Consider the following 17901-nt stretch of genomic DNA (forward strand, 5'->3'; position numbering starts at 1 on the left):
AGCCCATCTCGAATTATGGTATTGTTATACACAATGAGAATATCTTTACTGATAATCTTTTAGAAGGCATCATGTATTATATGATCATATTTGCTATTTAAACACTCATAACACAGCATAAAAGGGAAATACTGACGTAAAGTACCTCACAATAAGATGAATCTTTATTTTCTATCATTAGATGCCTATTAATTAACCTATATCATTAACACGTATTTCATTTTATTTATGATGATCAATGACTCATTAATTAAAATCTCTCCAAAACATAAAAAACAAAACAAAAATTGATTGCCTAGAAGCTCGCGCTTTCAAGCGTACTGAAAACGTTTGACAAGTCAATGTGAGGCGGCCTGATTAGCCCTTCGAGTATAATCGTCGTGTCCCTCCTCGGCCACCGTAGTGAATGCATGGCCCGCAGGGATCATGTTGAAGGTGACAGGTAGTGCCATGCCGGGAGCCCTGAGTTTGTTGCCGATCACCGTCTTTGCTGCTGTCGGAGACGCGGAGAAAGAGGCGAGCGCCCCGTTGAACCGGGATGAACTGTCTTTATACGCCGCTCCACGGCAGAAGTCTCGGTACGTGGAGCCTGAAGCGGGTCAGCTGGAGGACAGTGTCGCCACCCTCAGGAAGTTAGTCGAGCCTTACACGGTTTGGTGTCAGATCACCTACAACAAAATTAAACCCAGAGTTCAAAGTGTCGTCCGGTTCGGGAACGACACCTACAACTACTTGAAGAACCCGCCGCAGGACTTTTATCCCCGGGCAGGAGTCATCGGCTTCACCGGGGTCCTGGGGCTCTTCCTTGCCAGAGGCTCCAGGATTAAAAAGCTCATCTACCCGGCGGGCCTGATGACCGTGAGCGCCTCCCTGTACTATCCGGAGCAGGCTGCAGCGATCGCCAAGTCTACCGGAGACTCCGTGTACGACCGCGCAGTGCAGAGCTACGCTGCCGTGGAGAAGATGCTGAGTCCCCACAGCAAAGATGAACAGGGCAGCGGCTCAGAACCTAAACCCTGAGGATCTCAGTGTTTCTGCAGCAACGCAACAATAAGAAATCAGCATCTCCTGATATTGTAGATTGATATTTACTACCTAGACAGGCTCTAATGTGTGTGACTCTCATGCCCACTTTTTGCACTAAGCTTCACATATAACTCAGGCCGGGCATGGCCTGTCACAACGGGTTCACAACTTGACCAATTCACCTCTGCTTTCTGATCTGAATGTATATTTATGTTAAGAATGAATAAAAATCAAACGTCTTACATTAAAATCTTAAGGCATTTGTCGATTTTGGACTGTCTGGTGTTACCACCTTAATTCTGTCTCTTCAGCAGTTAAATATCACACTTAAATTAAGATGATTACAAATCAAACACAGCTAATCAGTTAATCAAAATAATCAGCAACCATTTTTATCATTCCTCAAGCAAATATGTTGCATGTTATAATAATATAGATAATTCCAGCTTCTTAAGTTGCTTTCTTGACTTATGTTATAGTAACTGAGTATCTTTAGGGTTTTGATACTTCTCAATATTATGTTATGTAACAACAAATAGAGGCGGCACCACAAGGAGGTAACAGCAGTAAATGTGAGCTGCTCAGTATGTGGCCCAGGAGTATTTCCACAAAAAGCCACATTGCATTAGCAAAATTAACAAGAGAAACCAACTGCATTACTTGGAATTAACTGATAACACGGCCTGGGAGCCAAGGGTGACCACTGTATGACTGTTCAACATCTTTATTCATCTCAGCCAAAAAAAAAAAAAAAGTATACAAAAATTAAATATGAATCACTTTGAAGAAATCCCCTCAGAGCAGCACCAGCTTCTCATTTAGAGCGATCTGTGCTTGGGTGAGGTTAGAAAGGTAGGTCACCATCAGCAGGTCCTGCAACGACAACACAGAGCATTTACATTTTGTTATTACAATCTTATTAACTGAGAAACACTGCAAGCAAGCAAAAGACAACTACTTCCACATTCCTCCAATGGCTGTGGATGCTGGACAAGTGCAAAGTAAAGAAGTATGAGACGAGAAGAGCCAGGAAAGCACTAACAGTACAAAGCAAAGTCTAATTAAACGCTTTAATGTAAATCAATGGGAGTGTGCCAAGAACACTGACAGCAAGTAAATAATGAATGAAAGGCTGAAGGAGATGCACCAAATCCAAAGAGGAAAAACAACCACCAGCAGTGCTTCAAAAAAATTGAAATGAAACAAGCAGTGAACATATATGCTGTTTTCTAGCATTGAAGACCACTTACATTGATGTTGGAATTGAGCATGTTCTCAAAGTCCTCTGCTGAGATGGTGGGCACCTTGTTGACCAGGTCCATCAGGAAGCGGCCCACGCTGTTATCTGCTGTCACTTTGCCAGACTGAGACAAATCGAATGCCATTACCTTTAAAGGCTCTAGTGGTGTTTAACTTGATTACTTCACAAATGATCTCTAGAGACACAAGTTATTGATACAAAGTGGAAGAACGGGAATATGCCCAGGAACACAAAAAGCTGGAGGTAATCATCATTCTGTACATATGGAAAACAATGTATTAATCTGATATGAGTCACACCATAATTGCAATGAATCCCAACTACTCACCAGCACATCCTCAATATATGCAAGCACGGTGGTCAGCATGTCCTGCACCCTGGCTGCAGAACCAGCCACCTGGGACAGATCAGAGGTTAACCCCTTGGTGCGACTCGGAGTTACACGTGTCCTCTGTAGAAGGTCCACTACAACAAACAGGTGGGAGTGTTATCATACAGTGCAACACAACGGAGAGTCAAGTACTGAGATAGTAACAATTCGCTGGAAAATACATATTACAGTCAGTCTCTAAGTTGACTTTCCATTGACATAAACACCATAAAGTTCTTTTAGACACTGCTGCTGAAATATTTTTCCACATGTCGAATTGGAAAAAAAATAATTTCGCAACATCATATTTGTTCAGTCATCTTCATTTGTTTGTATTCTTACCGCCTATCCTCTCAGTGTCGTAGTAGACATACTTGACAGTCAGTGGGGTGAACATCACACCAACTGTCTTTCCTGGCACACCCATCTGTGCACTGTGAGGGAGATACACAAGCACATTCAATCACACAATCTCGGCATGTAGCTGATCACATAAACAAAGAGTTTATCACAGGGCGGTCAGCCAACCTGACATAGGCACGGATGTTCATCTTGCCACTCTGCAGTGCTGTGTCCATGGTCAGGTGAATGGGGTTGGAGGCCTCACGGCTGTAGTACTCATGAATGAGCACTGAGTGTTCTGTGATGTCAAAGCCTGTAGCATACCTGGGAGGACAGATGTGGGTTGAGAAAAAAAGTAGTTTCTAATCGAAGCTTGGAAATTCCAAATTTGATCCATTCACGCACCATCCAATGATGACCTCAGTGGGTGACACCCTCTTGTGGAGCTCATACATGTTCTTAGCGAACTCCATGTCCACAGCAACCTGTTGGCAAAAAGGATGAATTCTGACACATTGCCATTTCCTAGCAAAATATCTTGTCTCTTTAACAAAGCAATATGGGGCAAAAATCTAAAAATGGACAAATGTTGTGCTTCTTCACTACACAATATTTGTACAAAATGTATCAAATATTTTCTCTTCCTTACTTATATACAAAACTGTGCCACAGTTTCAGTTGTGAAAGAGTCCTGCGGGTGCATTGCGGAGGTGTTACGAAATGCGCTGCAGGACAATTTATGATGAAATGTTGAGATGACCAGGGGGAAACTATTTTGCAGGACATATCCACCTGCAAAGTTTCCTATGCAATTCCAATGAAGCACCTTGTCATACCAAGACAAGACTTAAATAAATGTAACATACAACAAATTCAAGTTCCAGTTTTTAGTTCAGGAAGCTTCTGTAGCACTACAGTTTTCCATTGGGATGGATTAAATAGTCTATCTGGAGATATCCAACGGCACAATAATGTTCATTCAACCCCACATACGCTAATATCACATGGTTTGAATAAAAAGTAACATACCTCATCTTCAGACTCATTGTGAGGGACAGAGAAGCAGTTGGTCACCTCGATAGAGTGCTTGTCAATAGTACCTGAGAAGGACAAATGCTACAAATGAGACATTGTTATTTAGCTAGCCACTCGCGTTGCTAGCTAGCTAGCAAGGGGGTACTCGGGAAGCTAAACTCATGACGAATCATAAGCATCGGCCGATATCACCGGTAAGAACAAGAGTCAATCCTGACTGCTACATGCCCTATGACTACAAAAAATATCAGAAAATACCAGATGACTTGGCAGATAGTCAATGTTTCCATCTGTGTTACCATTTGAACGGAGAGCCAGATGTTTCAAGTGATGCTGCTAGCCGTTTTGGCTAGCTAACAGTGGCTAAGTGTAGCCAGACATAAGTTAACTACTATTGGACTGAACCAAGCGAGCATGCGTTAGCTGGCAAGCTAAATTTAGCTAGCTAGCCATCACCTGATATATCAGAAGGCGGTCCTTTCAACGGAGGACAAATATGTCAAGTTTCTACTTACCCAACAAGGTCCCGATCACACGACTCGCTCCCTCATTCCTCCGCTCGTAAGAGTCACAGATAGAAGCAAGAACTACAGGGTGAATTTTCACCACTGGCCCGTACACCGACATCTTGGAAAAGGAGGACTGCCTACCGGCTCTAGTGGACACATATACTACCACCTAGCGGCCGGCGGCCGAATAGCGGTTGAAGGCGACGCTCATTATAATGAAGTCACTGAAACCATTTATGATACAATGAATTGCGTGACGGATATCAGAATAAGTTATTTCATTGATAAAAAAGGCTCTAATAAATGTTATCATCAGGAGTCTGGTATAATAATGTCCTTGAAGAAGAGCAAAAAATTACACAAATCGGCCTCGATTTGCAATAAAATTATACATTAGAAGGCAAATACAAATAAGTTATTTTGTACAATCAGTCATTTTCACCAAACATTTAATTGCCTACGAGATACTTATGTCATTGCATTGTAATTGCGTCACAAACAGGCCTTTGCATATCCTCATCTCCGAACGGTGTGCAGCTGCTGAGGGTCTGCCAGGCAGCGGAGAGGAGGGGGACGGCTGTTGTCCCTTCTGTTTTGGAAATGAGAAGCGTCTGAGGCAGGCAGGGTTGATAGGGGCTGGGCTGATGACAGCATCCTCCGCCGCTCAGTGGCTCCACACCTGACTGACTCCATCGGACGCACAGATGATGGAGCTCTCCGCGCTGCCGGGTTACCCTGTTGCCACCATTTCGCACGTCCACTTCCCGACACATGTTCAACAAACGCCGTGATAATTTGACTTGAATTGTTTTTGCCGGAGCTCTCCTTTCTACGCTTGATCACTCAGCGGATGGGGTGTTCGCTTTTTATTTATTGTGACTGCTGAGGTCGGATCGAGGTGGTCTTTGTTTTCCTGGAAAAGCGAGCCGGAGTGGACTGATGCTGCGTCGCTGGTAAACACCAGAAATGGGTGTCATTGACACCGCGGCTGCCTATCGCGGGTCGTTCTTGGACTAGATTTTCGTTTTTCTGATGATAAAACATCTGCCCATTCCAGGTCTTATACATCTACAAGTTGCTGCACTGAGCAGGTAAGATTTTGTCATTGACATTAATCCTCAAGCTTATCTTTTCGGATTCTGGAGCCGATTGGCTGGCTAACAGACACCCTTTAATAGAGGCAGTTTCTGATCCATCCATCAGGCGTAGTGCGTCATCTTGATTGTCACCATCAGTCTCCTCTTGCGTCCATCCGCCAGTTGTCCTAATGGACAATGGAGGACTAGGACTCCATTTTACTGTGCACATATATCAGAGACCACACACCATGTCTCACTGTCCACACATACATATTTAACCCAGTCTCTTTCCTTATATATACATATATATATATATATATATATAACTTATGTAAGAAATCACACCAGGCCTGTAGCATAAATCATGAATCCACCTCATTGCATTGAATACAGCTGCAAGTGCACTTATACAACACAGGCAGACACACACACACACACAAACACACACACACCCCAAAGGCGCTTTATGAAATATACAAAACAGCAAAAGTGGCTCTAATGTGCTTATGCCACTGTCTTCCAGGATTGGACTCTGTTTCAAAGCACTCATTTATTCTCCCATCAAGTCTAATTCCAAAGACAAAACTGTGTAAGATCAACCCCAACATTGTGATCTCCTCCTCCATTTCCTTTTTTTTTTTTTTTTTGCTTATTCGGCCTTTAGAAGGGATGAACAGATGAAATGGGCAGAGACAGGAAGTCTAATCTGTGTGGAAAGCAACAGAGCACCTACAGGCCTTGTTGTTAAGGTAGAGAGGGCCAAAGTATGTGAAGTATCTCCAGAGATATTAAAGGGGCAGAGGCGCTGAAAAGTTCCTCAGGTCCTGTTTCTTTTCATTGCATTGTAATTCACTGACAAATGATTGTGTTCTCCTTTATTCCAGGCTTCAGTCAAGCAAACAAATGGTCCAATCAATAGCCACTGGACAGAGGCTGCCATAGGGAGGATATCAATAACACGCTAATACACTGGACACACACATATACACACAGGCCATGGCGCTGGAGAACTCGGTCTTTCCCTCCCGCCCGGACTCCCTCTCACTCCCTGTGGAAGAGAAGGGGGAAGGGGAGGAAGTGGAAGTGGCCACCGAGGCCACCGTCTCCACCGGAGTCTTCAACCTATCGGAGGAGCTGGGCCACGTTGTCACCACGGAGACGCAACCGTCCTCGCCGGTCAAGGTCAAGAGGTCGTTCCAGGCCAAGCTGGCGGAGCGGGAGGCCACGGCCAATCAGACCAGGAAGAAGACCCAGGGGACGGAGAAGGAGAGAGGACGATTCGGGTGGGGTGAGTGACTCTGCACGTGATTTCCTGTCTTTGATGCAATTTAATGATGAAACAAATGTTTCGAAAATGTTATGGCTGCTTTCTATTCGCTTCATTCAAGCGTGGAGAAAACTGAATTACTGACTCCTTTAACTCCTCAGAGCCTGGGAGCTGTTGACTGACTCTAGAGTCTGGATCTCCCCAGTCTACACAAACATACTTTGTGTTGACTGAACTTGTGCACCTCCCTCTCCTCCACATCTCTCTTGCAATAGTTGTGAATCTCCTCTGATTTGGACCGTGCTGCAGTGCGTCATCCCTCAGTGATTTTGACAGTCTTGAACCTCTTTTTTTTAATTAAGCTTCTCCAGTCGCTCTGCTTTCCATTCGCTCCAGTTTCTTTCCTCTTCTTTGTGCGTCCTTGCGAAAGGACAAATCAACCCTCAAACCTGAAGACTCTGTTCATTCAGACCTGGACATTCATTGTTTTTGTGTGAGGATACCTACCGGATGCAAAAAAACAGGGAAATTTTGTACAATAAAGCTACAGTGGACCTTTGAAAATCCAAAATGTCAATGGCAGGTGTCAACTTTGGTGTCTCTCAAAGGGCGAAGAGTTCTTTTTGAAAGGCATCAATTTGCACCAAAATATCAACAAACACAAAGAAACATCCAGAAAAGGCAGAGAGACTGACATTTTGGGCTTAACTATTCCTGTAAACCTTAAGATATGACTCTATAGTTTGAGCAGGATGCACACTGATTGATATCCATTGTTGCTGCTGAACCAGGTGAAAGAAAGAAAAACAGAGCAAAAGGTTCGATCCTTAATGTGTCATAATCTCAGCTCTTGTTCTCGACATGAAAAGATCTCATCAGTTGCCTTCAGTGTTGAACAGTAACTACAGTCCGGCGTTTTAGCGCTTCTCCTCCGAGTGTTTGATGATGTCGTCCTGTCGTACTTCATCTCCTCTCCTTTCCACACCTGTCTGTTTTCATTTCTGTTTTCCCTTCTTCACCGGCCTGATTTTGCTGAACCACCCTGCATCTCCCGGAGTAGATTTGTCCCCTGGCACCTTCCTCTGTTTATTCTGCAACATCTCGGCGTGCCTTCATTCAAGTTGCGTCCTCCGACTGCAGTCAGAGTTGTATCTTCAAATAGCGAAACCTTTCTGGAATTTAAAAAGGCAGCTTTGTACGCATCCTTGAAGTTTTCTAAGAGGTTTTTGAGATGTTTTCTTGGAACCGAAGGTTGTGAAACTTAGAGACCTACGAAGACTTGTCTTCAGCCTTCCAAATAGAAAAGCGCCAGACCTCATGCTGCTCCCAGAGCTCCCATTTCAGTTTTACATATTTCTATATTTCTAACTCAAACTGTGTCGCTTCTCCTCCCTCCCTCCTGTTTCACATGGTACCCCATCACCTCATCTCTTCACCAGCCCGGACTCGGCGTAAGAGACAGCGCTATGTGGAGAAGAACGGTCGCTGCAACGTGCAGCACGGCAACATGCGGGAGACTTACCGCTACCTGACTGACATCTTCACCACGCTGGTGGACCTCAACTGGCGCTGCTCGCTCTTTGTCTTCGTCATGGCCTACGCTGTCACATGGCTCTTCTTTGGGGCCATCTGGTACCTCATAGCCTACTGCAGGTGAGATTGTTAAGACAGTGGGTGGAACAAGGTTATTTATTGAGATCTCTTCAGAGGAGCCTGTAGATTTTCGTTCTGCTTGAACACCAGATGTTGCTAAATTCCAGGTATGAGGAACGTGCTTATTTGCTAGACTGAGACTGAGACCACTCTCATATTTGTACAGTAAATATGATTGTTAGCTTAGCTTTATTTAACTCATACAAAAGCTGTAAGATATGGCGTGTTAATTAATGAGCTTTAGAGGTGCTGTTAGGCAGATTTCTTTTATGTCTGGACGGAACCAGGCTAGCTGCTTCCACCTGTTTCCAGTCATTGTGCAAAGCTAAGCTAACCGTCTCGACAGATATGAGAGTTGTATCAAGCTTCTCATTAAACTCTCAGCAAGAAAGTGAGAACTCATATTCCAAACTTGCTCCTTTAAATGAAATCTTTACGAGGCAAAGCTCCATTTTTAACTACTAAAGATGGAGGATGATGCTGCGAGTGAGTGACCAGCATTGCAAGACATTCATGCAATGAAGGCTGCAAAAAACTTCAGCCAAGAAAGCAGATGACAAAGCAGTATTAATATTACAGTGTATTTCATCGTGATGTGTCTGCTGGATCCCAGCTCTAATTAGCTAACGTATTCGTCTCGTAAAATCGTGACCTCTTTATATCGATTACAGGCCACCTTAAGCTGTGCCAGAGAGCTGTCGGTGTTGCTGCAATACCTTGGTCACCAACACAGGTCAATAAAAGTCATAGATTATATAAATTACTGAACACCACTTTCATTAATTAGCTCTCCCTCTCTGGCTGGAGCGATGTTAATCTGGACATTAGCCTGTGTAGTGAGCAGTTTGAGAGAAAATCTGCAGACTCTTGGTGGCACTGGACGGAAAAACCAGCAGACATTGAAGATGCTGCATGTGATGATATATGATGGAAAAAGTAGGTTTTTGCTGCACAGAGAAAAAGTGACAGCATGAGTGTTAGGTTAATCATTATGGTCGATATGAGGAATAGAGCGACTTCTTATTCATTATATGAATTAGCTGAAAGGAGACTGTAAATATGAAGGGAGAGATGAGTCTTCAGACATATATTTCTGCACCTCCGCTCTTAAAATATAAATCTTCTCGCTCTGTCTATTTTTCCCTCTTGACACCCACGTTGTCACCCTCCCCCCTTCCTTTTCTCACATTTTCTCCTTCTTTTCTTTACAAGGGGTGATCTGGACCATCTGGAGGATGAGACGTGGACGCCGTGCGTCAACAATGTCAACGGCTTCATCTCGGCCTTCCTCTTCTCCATCGAGACAGAGACCACCATTGGCTATGGCCACCGTGTCATCACTGACCAGTGTCCAGTGGGCACCATGCTGCTGCTGCTGCAAGCCATACTGGGCTCAATGGTCAACGCCTTCATGGTGAGCACCAGGGCTGGTACACGGCTGAGAAATGGGAAAATCATGTTTAGAAATCATTGATAGCTGGTAAAAGCAAAATTAAAATCAAACGTTCCAATATTTTGTTATGAGATGTAAAAATTACAGGACATAACTATATAGTAATTTTTAACTGTTATTATAGCATAAAGCATCAATCGAAATTCACATAATTGCAAACTTATCAAATATGTAAAGCAGCTTTTGGATTCTTAATCAAATGTTCAAAAGATCTAATTCCATTTGGCAAAGCCCCCACTTTCTGAACAGGCAAGTAACCTAAAACAAAGCAAAACGTAAACATACAAATTTTCATTACTGTGAAGATAAAATGACATTAATTCAGTGCAGACCGTATGCCTCCTGAAAAAGAATATTTACTTTCAAAGTGCTGATGAAGCTCGAGTAAGCAGTCTTTTGATGAGGACGAATCCTCACACTGACGTCCAGGCAGAATCATGTTTATGCATGCTAAATAGTGATCGAGTCCGAGGCTAATTCACATGTCACTACTGCTTTTAAACACTGAAAAATGGAAAAAGCAAGCTCTATTGAAAAAATGCTGCTGTGCAGTCTGTTGTTACTTTTGTAAACCAGTAAAAGTCATTATCTTTCAAGTTATTGCAGATGTTTGAAGTGTTGCACCTGCTCTGTCGGCCTTTGACTGTTGAGTCTGTTCCCCCTCTCCCTTGACTCTTAAACCCTCCCCTTCCGCCCCCTCTGTCCAGGTCGGCTGCATGTTCGTGAAGATCTCGCAGCCCAACAAACGGGCCGAGACGCTGGTGTTCTCCAAGCACGCCGTCATCTCTCTGAGAGACGACAAGCTCTGTCTGATGTTCAGGGTTGGCGACCTTCGCAGCTCCCACATCGTGGGGGCCAACATGAGGGCCAAGCTCATCAAGTCCAAACAGACTCAGGAGGGTGAGACTACCAGATGAGACAAATCATGATAGTATTGGTACATTTTTTACTCACTACCAATACTAATGTAGCTACTATGACTACAACAGCCAGCACTACTAATACTGCGCTCATATTATTTACATATTGTGCACCATATATATATATATTCTTCTACTGTGCAATACTATTAACACTGTATTTATTATCCGTTTATCTGAAGGCAACACATATTTTTTATACTCTTGTGGCAGCAGTATTTTCGTACTCTTGTACATAATGTACATATACATTATACGCCATTTGTTACTCTGGATACCTTTTTATTGACAATTTTGATCTTCCTATGTCTCTCGTTCATTCCTTGCTGCATGTAACAATTTAATTTCCCCAGTGTGGGATTAATAAAGTGTTATCTGTTCTTATCTTAACAGCTACTGTTTCCACTCTGACCACTCCAGCAGTACCAGCTAACAGAGTGGAAAACGACTGCCTAGATATAAGAACTCTTGCTTCTTGAAATTAATCAGTTTTTTAATGGACTTTCACTTATACTCCTTCCACTTAATCAGATTTTGTATTCAACTGCTTTTAGATGATCAAGAATTCCAGGGTAGTTTACGGTTATGCTGCCAATCTGTGTAGAAGCATGTTGAGAAAGAAAAGCTCTCATCTAACCTCTTCCTCCTCCCTTTCTTTTTTCTCACCCGTCCGTTTCATCGCCTCCTTCAGGTGAGTTCATCCCGCTGGACCAGACAGACATCAGCGTGGGCTTCGAGACAGGCGATGATCGTCTCTTCCTGGTCTCGCCGCTGGTGATCTCCCACGAGATTGACGCACATTCGCCCTTCTGGGACATGTCGCAGCCCCAGCTGGAGAAGGAGGACTTCGAGATTGTGGTCATCCTGGAGGGAATGGTGGAGGCAACCGGTGAGGAATGGGTTAAGCATAATAATGTAAACAGTAATTACAACGCAGACACCAGAATCACCATCAGTCCCTGGTCAATCATTTTCCCCTGTGCCAAGTAGTCTCAGAAGTTATGCAGTTTTGTGCACAAGACAGATAAAATAATCACAAAATGCAACAAAAACAACTGACCAGGAATGCATTTGAAAGCTGAAAGTGAATGAAGCTATATTAAGCGTATGATAATAACATTTTTACTAAGGTACCGGCCACATAAATAATTCCATTAACAATATTTTATTACTCAAAGGTTTTATGTGATTTGTTGTAGGTGATCCTGTAATTTCAAATGATAAGAATGTTATAAAGCATAACTACTCGGCAGCATTGGATTGTGTGGGAATAATACCTCGCAATTTAATTTAACCGTAAAGTTCTAATGGCCGCTATGTTGTAAAGGCATGTTTGGCTGCATGTTCTTGTTTGGACAGCAAGAACTGAGCATTAGGAAATTAATCTTGTAGATGCATACAACTAGATGATATTACAGTAATACCATCACTGTTTTACAGAAAGCAAAGCCTGTCCAGAACTCTCCATTAGAAAATGAAATTGCCCTTCCAGGAGTTCAGATCTGCAGCTTTTGGTTTGAGAGCGCTCCATCTCTTCCCTCTCTTTCAGGAAGATTTTGGAGCCTTATGATGAAATATACAGATATGTATATAAGGAAATATACATATATTTTTTTTTTAGCATTTTAAGTATATAAGTGAATGTGTTCATCTCTGGAGCAAGTGATCTTCTGAGGACATGCAGATGTTTTTGTGTTCTTATACTTTATGCAAATCTTTGTATTGGGAGATTAAAAAGGTGTTACATCATATGCAACAAGGTGCTATGTATATCCATCTCCACATCAGCCAGTGTGTGTCAGTGAACACTCATCTGCCCTTGAGCAAAGCACTGATGCCTTATGGGCTAACTCGCTGTTAGTCACACCTGACAAATCATCAGTTAAAATACCTGAAATGGGAACGTGTCATGTTAAGCGTCCAACTTTGGGATTCAAACACATTTCAGTTTTTATTTCTGAAGCTCAGAACACCCACCCAGACTTGAATTTAGCAAATTTATCAAAACAATAAGACGTCTAGATTTGCAGTAAACTAAGTGCGAAAATCATTCACACCAGCTGGGAAACACATTATCTCTGCTCATAGCTCCCCTTGAAGATGACATATTTAGAGGCAGAGTTTAAGACCTATGATATATTTATGGTTCTACTTCATCTTGTTGTCTGCAGTGACTCGTACACGTCTCACTGTCTGAAAACTATTAAATCCAAACAGAGTCTGGCGGGAACACGTAGCCGGGTACCTGTTTCATGGACGGATTTTGAAGGGTCGTGTTCATCTCTTTTCCTTCATCCCCCTCTCATATCACCTCATGTGTGACTCATTCTGAGAGGATAATATACTCAACTGTTCCTCACTGTTTGGCAGGAATTTAGTGTATCAGAACTATTCATGATGTGTCTCCATGAAGTAAAGGTGGCGTCTCTGCCTACTCCAAATATTGATTCTCTTCATCAGAGTGCTGTGGAGAGTTACGAAGGAGTAGCCGACAGTCATAGCTTGGCAGCAGAGAATATTCATGTAAAGACATCTTTCCAATTAAGTGGTTGCACAGACAATTCTGGGTATTTCCCTTGACGTACCAGAAGCAAATATCTCCGCCTCGCAAATGCTGTGAGGCCTAATGAGCTGATGCACTCATCAGTATGCTTGTGTGCGCAGGGATGACGTGCCAGGCGAGGAGCTCCTATCTAGCCGAGGAGGTGCTGTGGGGTCACCGTTTTAGCCCGATGATGTCACTGGCGGAGGGCTTCTTTGACGTTGACTACGGAGCCTTTCATCACACGTTTGAGGTAACGTCTTTCAAAACTGGGGTAACACGGAAGGACCACAGGTTAATATAAGGGTGTTTGATTTGGTTACCTGTGCTGTCTCATATGAAACAGGGATCAGCAGCTATGGACTGCCATGAGCCTTTTTTCAAGGAAAATCTGCTACCTGCAGTATGTTTTGGGCGTACATTGCATTTCTGGGACAGATTCTTCAATTCTCCCATTCCTGTGTATATAAGACAGACATATGTGACATAATAGTACTATATCAGCAATGTACTAACAATGGAGTTTGCTTGCAGAAAATGCTTCAACTATTTAAAACGTGATCATAAATGTCAAACATCGGTGTCGATCCCTTTTTATCAATTTAATAATTTATCAGCAGAGACAACCAGACCAGTTCTCCCACCTGCAGTAGACACAAATGTAACTACAAGTGTTTCAGTGAGGAAAACTCATGCTGTTATCCCTATTCCTGTCTCCACCTACATGTGCTGCGTAACCAACGGCTGAATTCTCACACTTGTTCTCTTGGGGTTGTTGAAAGGCATGCTGGGTAATGCAGGAAGTTTAACTTGACTATTTATTTCATGGTTATTTTGGGAGGGACAAGTGCACAGCATGGACCAACGCCACATACCCAAGCTTTTATAATATATGCCAATCCCGAGATGAGCTTTTCATACAAATACACACAACTCAACAGGACACATACAAAACAACACAGAGCATAAACAGTCATATGATCAGTTTGGCCTTTTGAATATGTTTGACTTCTGTGGGTGAGCTCCACATATCAATCCTCACAGTGAGCCTTCAAATTTTCTAGATGTAATGATAAAGTCAGTTACAACATTTAAAGTAAGTGGTTTGACATTTTGGGAAATACACATATTTGCCTTCATGCTGAGACTAAGAACTTGTCCATTAAATAAGAAGCTACCACCAGCAGCTGGTTAGCTTAGCTTAGCATAAAGCCTGGCAACAGGGGAAGGCAGCTAGAGCGGCTTTGTCCAAAGGTAACAAAGTCACCTGCGCCTCTAAAGCTCACCAATATCACATTATATTTAATTTGTTTAAATCTGTACAAAAACAAAGTATAAAAACGGCATGGGGTTTATTCAGGGACCATTTCTTGTCCAGAAGCAGAGACTTCTAGCAGACACTTCAGGAAACCACTGCTCCCATAAACCAAACCCAACCCCTGTTTACAGTCTTCAAGCTAAGCTAAGCTAACCGGCTGCTGGCTGTAGTTTCATATTTAGTGTACAGCCATGAGAGTTTTATCAATTGCCTCGTCTAACTCTTAGCAAGAAAGCTAATAAGTGCTTTTCTCAGGATGGAGACTGTTCCTTCAAATAAAAAACAGAAATCTGGAAATAGGCCTTCTTCTTGCTATCTTGACAGTGCTAATCCTCATCATGTTTTCCCTCCCCCAAGGTGGACACGCCCTCCTGCTCAGCCCGAGAGCTCTCATTGGCTGCAGCCAGACTCGACGCTCACCTCTACTGGTCCATCTCCAGCAGGCTGGATGAAGAACCCACTCTGACCAACCAGGCAGCCAAGCAGCCGGACAGCAGCTCGGCCAACAGCAAAGGAGGGGAGGCCACCTTCATCGTCGGAGAGATGACCGACATCCAGGAGCAAACGGGACTGGGCGAGCTGAACGGCAGCGTCGCCACCGATCAATCGGAATCAGAGGCCTAGAACAGAGAATGTTTACAAAGACCTTCATATATCACCACCACACCACAATCAGTTTTTGCGGATCTTTTCATTCAAGGCAAAAGAGTAGTTTCACAGGCTCAGTTCCACAGTATATGCCATATCTTATGTTACCATATGAAGCAATTTATTTCTTGATACCTTTGTCTTTTATTTCTATGTTGATCTTTGTTACAAGTGTACTGTATGTGTGATATCTTTTTTCGATCTGTTGTGTTAGCTCCAATCACCCTTGCCTATATCTACATTTAAATGACAATACTATGCTTTAGGTGGGGTCAACGATAGTATATCCCGTGGACCAAGGCAGAATTTTAAACCAGTAGAGCTGATTTGTCTTGGTGGGCAAAAAGGTAACAAGGTGGTTGTTTGTGCACATTGTGGGATTTGTTCACATTTAAACTAGGTACAGTGCATAGATGCTTTATTTTCACCTGCGCATGAATATCACTAGATGATATTGAGGTATAGACTGAAATTGTAGTAACCTCAACTTTCTTTAGATGCAAAGATTGTTCTAAGATTTACTGTAGATCAATCAGGTGTTAACAGGGTGGGAAAGTGACACCAGCACATAGACGCTGGTATATTTGTCTACTCCGCTAGCCGTCATTTCATTTGGTGCTAGAAAAATGTTTGAAAAATCTATTTGGCTGACAAAAAATGATAGCTCGTGAACTGTGGCCAATTGACAACAAAGCTGTTTCCTGCCCTGAGTTTTACATCTTCTGGAGGCAGAGGAGCATGTTTGTTAAAGAGCGACGCAACACCAGACTGAACAGCAGTGTTTTGTTGCCCTCTCTGGCTGGTTTTGAGCCTGTTTATCCTCTGACTACACCCAGCATCAGCACTTTTGGGCGTGGTCAGAATGTACTTGGTTGCACCTGTAACCACACCCAAATGTGATGTCACTGGGTCGTGGAGTGCACCTGCACATCACTGCAGCAAGGTGAGAAGGTGTTAAGTTACTCTCTAATAGCACCAATACGAATTTTCCTAACTGCACTTTCACATTGTGGTGAATAGGACATCTATCTAAAACCTTTAACGTAGAGACAGGTTAACACTCGAGTGTGTCTGTGGCTTTGTTTCACAAAGATGTGTGTAGCACAAGGATTATCTTTTGTCCCCAGCCAAGTAGAAGTTAAAAGCACAACAGTGTCCTGCTCAGTTCAGCCCAAACTCCTGCTTCTGCTGCTGCGTATATATGTGGCCATTTTTACTTGATGTTTTTAAATTTAATATAACACATCTGTTAGAATTAATAAACTGCAGTATATTCTAGACCAACCGTCTCAGATTGTGTGATATTCTGCGAGGGGGCTAAATACATGAAAGTTTGCTATATGTACTGTACATGCTGTGCAAACTGAAGCTTTGAAACTGCTGTTCAGGAATATAGCTATAATTCAGCTGAGTGATATTAAAGGTATAAAATGTAACATTTCCACATTAAAATGTCTAATAACGACAAGACCTATGTTATATATTCTGTTGAGTTGAGTGCTCACGTTATCTAAAATGTTTCCTACAATGTTAAAACCCACAGAAATCCATAATTGTATTCAAGTTAAGGGTGCATGCATTCGGTCACCTGCGACGGCGTCCAACCATCTTCACCCTCTGTACTTGCTGTAACTTCCAGAAAAACACCGGAAACATAAGATGATAAGTCAGAGAGTGAGGAAGGAAGTCGGCAAACATGACTGAACATAACGTGAATTAAACTCATATTATTATATGATTTTTTATTATAGACACATGAATGAAGTGAATACTAAGACAGACAGAAGCTATTGATCCCTAGGTTACTTATTAGATTGCTTTCTAATCTAAATTGCGTGTTAAATCTGAACATGACAAGTAATTTTTATCTTTAGCTGCTAAATCAATTTTGCATAATAAAAAACATTTACCTCTGAAATGTAGTGAAGTACAAGTATAAACTGCATAACATGTAAAATACAAGTACCTCAGAATTGTACATAAGTACAGTACTTAATTAAACGTACTTAAGTAAAAGTACTTGCACTCTTTAATATTGTGGTTGTGTGACAATTTGCTCAGCCACAAGCTTAAATTGCCTCACTGCATTAAAAAAACCTCTCATCTCATCAATCACTGATTATCTAGCAGGTTACCATATGACTAATGGCCCATTCTGAACTTTCCATCTTGTGTAAAAGCCCCTCAGCACGATGCATCTCATTAGAAATTCAGAGCCGGATTTCAGCACCAGGAGAAGTCAGCATATTGGGTTACTAGGCAGAATATTAGCTTTAAAAAATGAAATGTCTTCCTCTGTCTTGGCTGCTAGATGGCGATAAAGATCCCATGCTTCTTCCAGCCAGTCACACAGCCCTATTGGTGTGTAATGAGATGGGGTCCCTGTCTCAGCTGTCTCCTAGGCAACCAGGGCTGGGGACAGGGAGAGGGCAGTGTGTGTGTGTTTATGTGTGTGTTTGCATGTGTGTGTGTGTGTGT

At 42.6% G+C, this 17901-nt stretch overlaps 3 protein-coding genes across 3 annotated transcripts; 2 read left to right on the top strand and 1 right to left on the bottom strand.

Annotated features, from left to right (window-relative positions):
• The first annotated feature begins 418 nt into the window (after positions 1 to 418).
• On the top strand, positions 419 to 1386 carry LOC121615042 (MICOS complex subunit MIC26-like). Its single transcript, XM_041949176.1, has one exon. It carries the CDS (start codon positions 427 to 429, stop codon positions 1018 to 1020), a length of 594 nt encoding a protein of 197 aa, XP_041805110.1. The 5' UTR covers positions 419 to 426; the 3' UTR covers positions 1021 to 1386.
• Positions 1387 to 1740: 354 nt separating this feature from the next.
• On the bottom strand, positions 1741 to 4676 carry eif3f (eukaryotic translation initiation factor 3, subunit F). The gene is made up of 8 exons (XM_041949174.1): positions 4550 to 4676; positions 4029 to 4099; positions 3405 to 3484; positions 3186 to 3323; positions 3000 to 3091; positions 2616 to 2752; positions 2277 to 2390; positions 1741 to 1899 (listed from the first exon to the last, which is right to left on the bottom strand). The coding sequence occupies exons 1-8, from the start codon at positions 4659 to 4661 to the stop codon at positions 1822 to 1824; spliced, it is 822 nt and encodes a 273-aa protein (XP_041805108.1). The 5' UTR covers positions 4662 to 4676; the 3' UTR covers positions 1741 to 1821.
• Positions 4677 to 6618: 1942 nt separating this feature from the next.
• On the top strand, positions 6619 to 15399 carry kcnj9 (potassium inwardly rectifying channel subfamily J member 9). Its single transcript, XM_041948420.1, has 7 exons — positions 6619 to 6910; positions 8329 to 8542; positions 9755 to 9956; positions 10703 to 10895; positions 11607 to 11804; positions 13580 to 13710; positions 15133 to 15399. The coding sequence occupies exons 1-7, from the start codon at positions 6619 to 6621 to the stop codon at positions 15397 to 15399; spliced, it is 1497 nt and encodes a 498-aa protein (XP_041804354.1).
• Positions 15400 to 17901: the final 2502 nt, after the last annotated feature.

This window comes from Chelmon rostratus, chromosome 12 (genome assembly GCF_017976325.1).
Source record: "Chelmon rostratus isolate fCheRos1 chromosome 12, fCheRos1.pri, whole genome shotgun sequence".
NCBI classification, from domain to species: Eukaryota; Metazoa; Chordata; class Actinopteri; order Chaetodontiformes; family Chaetodontidae; genus Chelmon; species Chelmon rostratus.

What these genes read in the sequence shown, in the direction of transcription:
- kcnj9 (XM_041948420.1), top strand. Translation starts at nt 6,619, where the DNA reads ATGGCGCTGGAGAACTCGGTCTTTCCCTCCCGCCCGGACTCCCTCTCA. An exon ending in CAATGGTCAACGCCTTCATG is followed by an intron (nt 9,957 to 10,702) that starts GTGAGCACCAGG and finishes CCCTCTGTCCAG; the next exon opens with GTCGGCTGCATGTTCGTGAA. An exon ending in GTCCAAACAGACTCAGGAGG is followed by an intron (nt 10,896 to 11,606) that starts GTGAGACTACCA and finishes CGCCTCCTTCAG; the next exon opens with GTGAGTTCATCCCGCTGGAC.
- eif3f (XM_041949174.1), bottom strand. Translation starts at nt 4,661, where the DNA reads ATGTCGGTGTACGGGCCAGTGGTGAAAATTCACCCTGTAGTTCTTGCT. An exon ending in TGTGATCGGGACCTTGTTGG is followed by an intron (nt 4,100 to 4,549) that starts GTAAGTAGAAAC and finishes TGTCCTTCTCAG; the next exon opens with GTACTATTGACAAGCACTCT. An exon ending in TGCTCAATTCCAACATCAAT is followed by an intron (nt 1,900 to 2,276) that starts GTAAGTGGTCTT and finishes TTGTCGTTGCAG; the next exon opens with GACCTGCTGATGGTGACCTA.
- LOC121615042 (XM_041949176.1), top strand. Translation starts at nt 427, where the DNA reads ATGTTGAAGGTGACAGGTAGTGCCATGCCGGGAGCCCTGAGTTTGTTG.